Below are 10,521 nucleotides of genomic sequence, written 5' to 3' on the forward strand. Positions count from 1 at the left end.
GGAGTGGCCCTCGAAAAGGCAAAAAGAAAAGATGGAAGGAGAGCTTAACAGCAGAATTAATTCTTGCTTTAAAATATCTCTGAAGAACATTTTAAGATGGTTACCCTTTCTGGGCTTAGTTTGGTTACCTCATTAAAGATGCAACCAAATGAATGATTGTTTTTTTTTTTGTTTTGTCTTTTGTTGTTGTTGTTATTGTTGTTGTTGTTGCTATTTCTTGGGCCGCTCCTGCGGCATTATTGTTGTTGTTGTTGTTGTTGTTGCTATTTCTTGGGCCGCTCCCGCGGCATATGGAGGTTCCCAGGCTAGGTGTTGAATCGGGGCTGTAGCCACCGGCCTACACCAGAGCCACAGCAACGCGGGATCCGAGCCACGTCTGCAACCTACACCACAGCTCACGGCAACGCCGGATCATTAACCCACTGAACAAGGGCAGGGACCGAACCCGCAACCTCATGGTTCCTAGTCGGATTCGTTAACCACGGCGCCACGACGGGAACTCCTGAATGATTGTTTTTAAAACAGTGAATTGAACAAAACATTTTAAAAGTCCCTTTCTTGGAATTGCTTTTAGAGCAATTATCAACCATAGAAGAAAATTTCATAGAAGATGAAAAAATGTTTTGTGATAATTTAGTCACCAGGTTTAAAACAGAGTGGGGCCTAAAGAACCAGATAAGCCTGGTTTACTACCAGCTGGTAATCTTGGGCAGCTGAGGCTCAGTTTCCATAATCACGAGTTAAACAGGTACTTTATTAAATGAAATACTATACATTAATCACTTAGCACAATATCTGGCACCTAGTAAGTAATTGATACATGCTATTTCACCCAGCTACCTGCTGCCAACAGGAAGTACCCTAAGTGGGCGGAGCTGACTAAATGTAACAAGTTATATAAGTTGAATCTTCCTAAGTGAATGATTAGCTATTTTAAAAATCAATACAGAACAGCCTGTATGAGTGGCTAATGTGCGGAACTGTTTAATTGAGGAAGACATCAGTGTAGTTGCTGGGAATTAGGTAAAAGTTTATAGAGAAAGCAAGATTTGAACTAAGTCCTGTACTGAGAAAGGGAAGAAGGTTCTGAAATGAAGTAAACAGAATGATCAAGAGGTGAAAGCAGGAAAGATTATGTGGTATTCAGGGAGTATTCAGGAGGCCAATGGAAGTTTCCCTATGAAAGTAGATGTGGTAGAAGGAGAAGTTGGGGCAAAGCCTGAAGGGTCTTGAGTGTTACTGACAGCCAGACGGTGGGAAACTTTTTAAGATTTTTGATGAAAGTGACCTGGAAAGCAGAGTTTGGAGAGCATAGGCCTAGGTTACAGTATGTACGTTACAGTATGTAGGAGGTAGGGAGACTAATTAGACTCTTTCCATAGTTCAGGTATGATGAGAAGACAGTGGCAATGGTGAGAATGGAAGGGATGAATAATCCCAATGATGAAAATAATAATACCTATTGGTTCCAAATGTTGTAAAAGTATAACCCATTTCATCCTCATAGCAACTCTCTGAAATACATCGTAATATACTTCTGGATTCAAACCCAGCTTTTTTCAAAGCATGGCCTTACCCAAGTAACTTACCCAGAGTGAGTAGCTCACTCTGAAGCTCAGTTTCTTAAAGCATTATATCCACCTATATATGTCTAGGTTCCTCATCTGAACAAAAGTTCCTTTAGGACGTAAGCTTGGTCTTTTACCTTTGTATTCGCAACACACAGCATGCAACAAAAATACATTGGCCCTTGGTTTATATTTAGAACTCTTAATATTAAAATCTGTCATAACCACTTAGCAGAACCCTAACCACAATAAATCCAACCATTCACTTTCATTATGGCTGTTTGGCAAAAAAGCAAACAACCAAGCCTATTATAATCCCAAACGGTACTCCTCACTTTCCTGTCTGCTCATTCATTCTACCCTCTTTAAAAGCACTATTGTGATCTTCTTAACTCCCCCTGAATCTCTGCTATCCTCTCACCCTTTACTCTCAAGTGAAGATCTAGCCTCCTATCTGACAGTGAAAACAGAGGCTATCAAGCTGAAACTCTGACCTGCCTGCCTCTACACCCAACCTCTCCTGCTACCCTCCTGTTAGAGTACAGAATGCCTCGTCCTGTCAAAGGCTCATCTCTCTTACTCTGTGGATGCCTTAGATCTCATTTGCTCTGCCTTCTCAGGAAACTGACCTTGTTTACTTTCCCACTGTTTCCTGTATCTTCACAACTCCCTACAGGATCTTTCCCAACAGCATTTAAGCATGGAAAGAAAGAAAGAAGGAAAGGAGACAGAGGAATGCAGGGACAAAAGAACAGAAAGAAATGAAAAGAAAACCCCTGAGTCTCAGTTCCTCTTTAGTGATCTCTCCTTATCTTTTCCTCAAGACCAAACTCTTAGTTGTGCAGGATCACGCTTCCCACTGCCTCATCTTCCATTCACTATTTAATCCACTTTAATCATAGTCTCACCACCAAGCACTCCCTCCCTCTAAACCACTCTTGTTATGGCACCAAGAAGCCAATGTTCACAGATGCCCTCCTGGTGCTCTCAGCAGGATCTGACACAAATAACCACCCATTCCTTTCCCCTTTATTTACAGGACAGTGCACTCTTCTGCTTTTTAATTTCTGTGACGCTTCCTTCTCAGTCTCCTTTGATACTTTATCCTCTATGTAAATCTTTGACTTTCTGCATTTCTTATTCATTCTCATTTATTACTCAAACTCATTATGCCATGGCTTCAAACACTACTTTTAAGCCAACTACTCCCAAACCTATTATCTCCAATACACATCTCTAGACAAACATATTCAATCACGTCAATATCTCCACTTAGATGTCTCATAGACATCTCAATATCAACGAGTTCAAAAATCAAGTTCATGACCTTCTGCCACTAAACAGGTTACTCCTTCCATCTTAGTATATAGCAACTTTACTCACTAAGCTGATCTTATTAAAACCCTGGAAATCATTATTCCTTTCCTTCACTCTTCATATTCAATTAACTACCAAGTCTTGTCAATTCTACCTCCTAAATATCTCTGAAATCTATCCATTTCTCCTCATCACAATGGAATCCACGTAGCCTAGCCACCACCATCTCTCACATCACTGCAAGAGTCCCTTAACTCATTTCCCTAAACATACTCTTCCCTTAATCTCCTCAGTCCCTGTCCCTTCCATTTTCTCTCACACAGTCATAATGACCCTTTAAAAGTACAAATCTGATCATGTCACTCCATAGAATTAAACCTTTTAGTAACATCACCCTGCTTTAAAATCAGTCTAAAATCCTTAACATACCCTACAAGGCCCATATGACTGGCGCCTGCTCATTTCTTCAGGCTCAGATCACCAGTCTCCTCCTGGCTCACAGTGCTTTGAGTTCTTTCTAGTCCTCAAAAGCACCAGACTCCCCTCTCAGAGTCTTCACACCTGCTCTTTCTTTATGTGCGTACATTCTCTCCCCTCCCCAACACTGTCTCAAATTTTAGGTGTCAGCTTTAGTCACTGACCACTTCTATATATTTCCAACCCTAGTCAAGATCAGCTCCCTTGTTATATAGCATCTAGGATTTTTTTGTGTGTGCAATACTTAGCACAACTGAATTAAATAAATATTGATATAACTACATGTTTAATGACTGTTCTCCCGACCAGACCACAAGCTCTGCTCATTCAGTTATATCCCTAGTAACTACCATTACCCTGCACCTAATAGGTACTCAATAATTTTTCTGAATAAGAAGCATTATATTTTATGATCTCTAATGAAAGATACAGATTATGTCATGCTATGTTCCAACATTATCCCTATATTCCTCAGAATTTATTAATCTATGCTAAAACTATGTTGAACACCTCTAGATACATACCCCCAATCACTCACATCTTCAAAAAACATATAAATATCTATATGTCTACCTATCTACCTATATAAATTTTAAATAAATCAAGTAGAATAAGATAGAGATTAGTGATCTGAATTTGAGGGTGTTGGGGGAGGGGAAAAGCAGTCTAGCAACCGCTCTGCTAATGCTGAGTGAAACCACATCCCTATCAGTTTAAACTAAAAGAAGAAAGTATGACTCTTAAGTAAGAGGGAATCTGCTAATTCCACTATTCCGTTTTCACAAATCACTTTATTCTTTACCTTGAGATAATAAAACTATATGGAGTGCTTGACCCTGTAATCCCAAGAGGAAGTGACTAGAAAATAGAATTCTCATCAGATTAACTATTACAGTTAAATGAATCACCTTGCTGTGCCACAGAAATAGCTTGCCGATTTCTACATTTGATCTTTTTCTCTTCCTTATACTCCTCTCCTCTCTCAATCAACCCATGGACATGGATTCACCCTAAAGAGGTGAGAAAGGATGTCTTGTTCATAATTCCACTTGTAGGTTTTCTCTGATTAACGCTTCCTTGACCTGTTCTCTCCTTGAATTCAGCATCTCCTTCATTCTTTTGTTCTAAAATTCTATTGTACAATTATAAAATTTCACATTGATCATTTTTTCCTTTTTTTGTTTTTCTCAATACATATTTATTTTATTTCTCCAATTACACTGACAGTTTGAGGTCTGGACTTTATCCTCCTTTTCCTTCTATATCCTTTTACCAGCCCAATATTTAAGAGTAGCATGTTCTTGCTAATTAAACTAATTTAAATGAAAGACTGAGTCTATGTGAGTCAAAGGAAACAGAGTACTCTCCAGAAACAACTCCCAGTCACACGTACACAAAGGACAACTGATTCCTTCAAGTTCACTCCTAAGAAACTCAGACACATTTTTCATAGGTTGATTATTACGCAAAATAGTTCAATTCCCAAACCAATCTGAAGAAGCTATTAAATCCATGAAGTACCAAGAACTGGAGAAATCATGGTTTTGAGCTACCATACCCAGCTCTTCTGAGGAAAGGGGTGGGAGGAACAAGGTCTAGGATGAGTTGGAGAAGAAATATAGATGGGAAAAGGGTTTTTCTCCCTCTTTTTATCTCTTGTTCCTTTCACACAACAGTGAAGTGAGCCAGGTGCCCAGGGTCATTGGTAGAATCTGAAACAAAGCAGAGGAAGCAAGTTTCTGCCACCTCCACACTGGGAAGTCTCCTATGGACAGTGGGGAATTTATGTGGAAATTCATACACAAATTGGCCCATTACTGGCCCACAGATGCCCATAATACTGTACTACTAAGTCTCGGGTGATTTTTTTTTTTTTTTTGGTCTTTTTTTTTTTAAGCGCCACACCCAAGGCGTATGGAAGTTTCCAGCTAGGGGCTGAATTGGAGCTACAGCTGCCGGCCTATAGCACAGCCATAGCAACACAGGATCTGAGCCCCCTCTGTGACCAATACCACAGCTCACAACAACGCCAGATCCTTAATCCATTGAGCACGGCCAGGGATCGAAACTGCATCCTCATGGATACTAATCTGGTTCATTACCACTGAGCCACAACGGGAACTCCCAAGTCTGGGGTAATTTTTAAACTTCTTCTTAATTCCTCAGTAACTACACAAATAAGGAAAGTATTTGCTTCCTCAAAAGATCCATGATTGCATCATTATTCATGATCATTCTGGCTATGGAATAACTTACCTAATTGCTTATAACAGAATATGAGGCCATATCATACCTTGCTGTAGTTGACAGGGACAAGTCTTAGGTGCTTTACTTTATTTTTGGCTATACAGTTCCTGGGTCTGACCTGCAACGCTGAAACCTTTAACTCACTGGGCCAGCCTGGGGATCAAACCTGCATTCGGGCACTATGGAGAGGGAGCTGAGCCAGCTGGGCCAGAGCAGGAACTCCTTAGGTGCCTTACTTTAAAATCAGTGATTATTTTATATAAATCACTATGATTTTAAAGTAAAGCAGAAGTATGCCTGAAAAATATTACATATCAGCCTAAATTTACTTAAACTACACTGAAAACTAGCTCATTACAGAAAGACTGACCACAGAATTTTTTTTTTTTAAATGATAGCTTTTTTTTTTTTTTGTCTTTTTGCCATTTCTAGGGCTGCTCCAGTGGCATATGGAGGTTCCCAGGCTAGGGGTCCAATCGGAGCTGTAGCCACCGGCCTACGCCAGAGCCACAGCAACGCAGGATCCGAGCCGTGTCTGCAACCTACACCACAGCTCACGGCAACTCCGGATCTTTAACCCACTGAGCAAGGCCAGGGATCGAACCCGCAACCTCATGGTTCCTAGTCAGATTCGTTAACCACTGAACCACGACGGGAACTCCTGACCACAGAATTTATTTAATGCAAATAAATCCTCTATTTATGGAAAAAAATATATTTATATCAATTAACATCAGGCTGATTTAAAGTAGGATGCAACTATATATGTTTATATTTTGTCAAATCAACTTACGATTGTTGAAATAATTCCAACCACATTTTCACGACTTTTTTCTCAATACAAGAGGAACTTTCCACTCCATAATCCCAATGTCTATTCCTGAGGTTCTTCTTTTATAAGGCATATCCAGCCCACATCTCATGACTCCCACCAGCCCTGACACTAATCCTTTCCTACTCTGGACTCTATAAGGTTCTTAGGAACAGGAGCATGTCTCTGTGCCTTTCTTTCTTTCTTTCCTTCTTCCTTTTAATTGTCTCTCACAGCACTTACCACATGACCAGAAGAGCTCAAAGATAATCAAGAATGGAGGGCAGATTTACCGTTTTGTAAAATGTTAGCTCCTATTTACTGAGAATTATTACTATGTGCCAGTTTTCTAAGAGTTCCTTTCATCCCCCACTAACAGATGAGAAAACAGGCACAGAGAATAACTTACCCAGAGAACAGCATTAATAAGCAGAAAAGAAGTGGTCTGGAAGAATGGCTCCAGACTGACTCTTTTGGGGTTTTTTTGGGTTTTTTTGTTTGTTTTTTTTAAGGGCTGCACCCACAGCATATGGAAGTTCCCAGGCTAGGGGTCAAATCAGAGCTGCAGCTGCTGGCCTACACCACAGCTCACTGCAACACTGAGTGGGGCCAAGGATGAAACCCTGTGTCCTCATGGACTACTAGTTGGGTTCGATACTGCTGAGCCACGATGGGAACTCCAGCTCCAGACAGTCTAAATCACTAAAATGAACTTTGATGCATTATCTCTTTTAATTCTTTTAACAGTCACATGGGGCAGCTGTTTTTCCTCCATTTTACAAAGGAGGAAACTAAGACTCCAAGATAATTAATCCAAAGTCAAACTGAGAGAAAGTGGTGATCTGAAAATGTTTAGCTACAAAGCTCAAGCTCCTAACCAACATCACACTGTAGTTTCCCCACTTGAATTGGGACTGCAAAAGGAAAGAGTCCTTCCTGGGAACTCCAGGTGGAGATGGGAACAAGCTGTAGCAAAGTGGGAAGAAAAGGTAGGGTTGGGGAGCAGAAGCCCCAAGAAAACTAATCATTCCTATCTGCAAACATGTACCAAGAAGATGCACAAAAGGAACCAGGGAGGCAAAAATCCAAACGCCATGCTCTAAAATACCACCCACTTTTTTGATGCCCCTAACTCCACAGTTCTAATCAACCCCTTTGTCTCACAGATGGGGAAACTGAGGCCCCAGAGGTAACCATCATTACATCCTCCTCCCTTCCCAACCATCCACGCCAGAGGTCACGGGTGTATTCTTCTACCCACCCCCACGGCTCGGGTGATGTTGTCCATCTTGTTGGCGACCTGTTGGAAGAGGAGGTAGCAGGTCTGACAGAGGCGCACCGGCCGGGCGCTGCGCACTAGACACCCAGTCAGCTCTGAGCTGCTGTGTGCGAAGTCCAGCAGCAGCTCTCGGCACTCGGGATCCAGATCCGGCAAGTCTGGGGGTAGTGACAGTGGTCCCAACCTTCCGCCCTGCAACAGAGCAAGGGACAAGTCCTCCACCTCCAGCAACTGCTGCTCCGACAAGAGGTCGTGGAGAACCTGGTGCGGACTGCTGCCCAAGGAGAAGGTGCCTAGAGCCAGCCCCGACCACAGCAACGCCACCAGTAGCAGCCGCGGCAGCAGCAGCGATGACCTCTGCCGCGCGACTGTCCCGTCCGGGTCCATCGCGGGGTTCACAAACCCCAGGGCGCAGACCTCCGCCTCTCTGCCCGGAGTCGGTCCTTTGGACAGCCGCCGCTTCCGGCTTCCTTGGGCGCAGGCCGCGAGCCGGGTCACGAGGTGCGCGCGTCACCGCCCCGCCCCCGGCGCGCGACGCCCCGCCCCATTGGCTGCCGAGAGCCTCTCGCGCCGCCGGGCGAGCGCGCGTGCGGGAGCGCGCACACACTAGCGGCTGCTTGTGCCCGGCGGGTGTCCAGCACCTGACAGAGGGGCGCGCGAGACCCGCTGGCGTCCGGCTGTGAAACACCGAGCAAAGACTCGCCCGCCCTGTGAATACTGGCGTCTGCCGTTGAGCAGTTAAATCTCGGGGGTCTTGCCCTCGGCTGCCCATCGCTTTGGAAGTTCAATCCGTTCTCGAAGTCTGAGGAGTTAGGTACCACAGAAAGACCGACGGCCTCCGCCGTGGGAATTACGAGTGAGTTCTCTGAGAAAGCCTGCTGGCAGGTGCCTTTGCAGGTTTTTTCCTTGGCGTTTCTTAGCATAACTTCCCCCTCAAACTATGTGGAAAGTTTATTGCGGTTGTTTATTTTTGGTTGTGGAGCTTAGTGGCTTTCGAGCTCATTGTTAACTCCGAACTGTGTCAGCGCTGACCCATTGACTTCCTAGGGTGATGGAAAGATTCTCTATCTGGGCTAATGTGGTAGCCACTAACCACTTGTGGCTGCTGATCACTTGTAATGTGGCTACTGCGACCAGGGAACTGAATTGTTAAACTTTATTTAATTTGAATGTTAAATAGCGCAGCTGACTAGCTGTGCTGCGTTGGACAGCGCAGGTCTTAGTTCTCTCACCCACTGTGCAGCCTGGGCCTAGGATGGCAAATATCCAGGTTTCCTTGCGACTGAAGGGGTTCCTGGGTGCATCATAAACGTGCATCCAGTGCGAAATCCTGGAAAATCCTGGGCAGACCCCTGGACTTGAAACTCGCGTCCAGTTTCTGACATGCCCAAGGCAGTTGCTGCGGGGACCTTCCCTGAAAAGCGTCCTGATACCACTACTGGGCTGTAAAAAGAATTTAAGCTAATGACCTGGAAAACGGTTTTCTGAGGAGTATCTGATAAGCAGATTTGTTAGAAAAATTATTTCCTTGCTGTTTCATGTCATCTTGTTTTCATTTTTGCCTTGTAAATTGCAGGGCTACTGTACTAATTCCTGTTCATATTATGGTGCTAATTCATGTTTCTGAGCGTTGTTAGAGTTACTTTTCTAGCCACTCTGTTTGATTATTGTTTTGTGTTCCTAATGGGAAGGGGAAAGGATCTATCATTTCTTTAACATGTCCCTTTAATTTATTCTTTTACAAGAATAAAATAATTTTTTATTGTTCTAGTACAAACAATATTGCAGGTAATACTTGTATCTACACAAGGTTAGTATGTATTTAAGATAAATTCCTAGAAGTAGACTTGCTGGTCAGAGAGTATGTTCATTTGTGATGTTGATTGTGCTACATTACTTTCCATGTAGGTTTAACAATTTACTCATAATGGTGCCTAAAGAACTCTTAAGAATGGTAACTCTAATACATAGGAAGACCAAAAAGTTACCGGATGACATTTGAGAAAGTCAAGACAACTTATTTTCCTGGGGTGGCTAATGTCTAGGTTTGCTTGGGACTGAAGGGGTTCCTGGGGTGCAGCCCAAACCTGCATCCAGTACAAAAGCCTATAAAATCCAGGACAAACCGCTCAATTCCAGATTTACCATCCTTTCCCTTCCCTTTCTAAAACAGTTCCCTCCCAAAGCCATTGGATCAAGAACAGTTAGATAGGCATCTATGCTTGGTGGAGTGGGGGTGACAGAGGTCCAGACAGGGGTATACAAGCACAGGTAAGAAAAGGAGGACATGGTGTGGTAGGAGGGATGCCGGGTATTGGATCCTCAGTTGGGTAAGAAGAGCGCCCATGCTAAGAAGAGGATAGCAGTGGCTAGAAGTTTGCTTACATTCAGAAGAATTGATCAAATAAGTAAATATATTGAGGATAATGGGAGTCTGGTTTCTCACTGTCAGGGAAGGGAGAGAAAAGTAGAATAAACTCTGTAGCATTGTATTAGAATTAGTAATATCAGTGGCTGGAAATACATGTAGATATAGAAATAAATATAGATAATAAAAGTATATGTGTGTGTGTATGTTTTCCTGGCTCCATCCACTGAGAAGGCCTAGTTGCAGAAATACCTCAATAATAGTGAGCACACATAGTACCCATATTTTGGCTTCCAAATATCATTCTTCACTAAAAGGAATCAAGAAACCTTGGAGAAATAGCTATTCTAGCACTGGGACAGGAAAAGCACAAGTTTAGCCTGGATCAAAAGGTACCAGAAAATAAGGAAGTACTCAAAGAATGATGGGAATGTGTCAAGAACACACAGAAGCC

At 42.9% G+C, this 10,521-nt stretch overlaps 1 protein-coding gene across 1 annotated transcript in view; it reads right to left on the reverse strand.

Moving 5' to 3' along the window:
* Positions 1–8,231, reverse strand: part of OSTM1 (osteopetrosis associated transmembrane protein 1) — a 41,840-nt gene extending 33,609 nt beyond the window's left edge. Inside the window, exon 1 of the mRNA XM_001927476.5 lies at positions 7,682–8,231. Within this exon, the coding sequence (XP_001927511.1) occupies positions 7,682–8,086 (405 nt within the window). The 5' untranslated portion in view covers positions 8,087–8,231. The remainder of the gene's footprint in view (positions 1–7,681) is intronic.

Source organism: Sus scrofa, chromosome 1, assembly GCF_000003025.6.
Source record: "Sus scrofa isolate TJ Tabasco breed Duroc chromosome 1, Sscrofa11.1, whole genome shotgun sequence".
NCBI classification, from domain to species: domain Eukaryota; kingdom Metazoa; phylum Chordata; class Mammalia; order Artiodactyla; family Suidae; genus Sus; species Sus scrofa.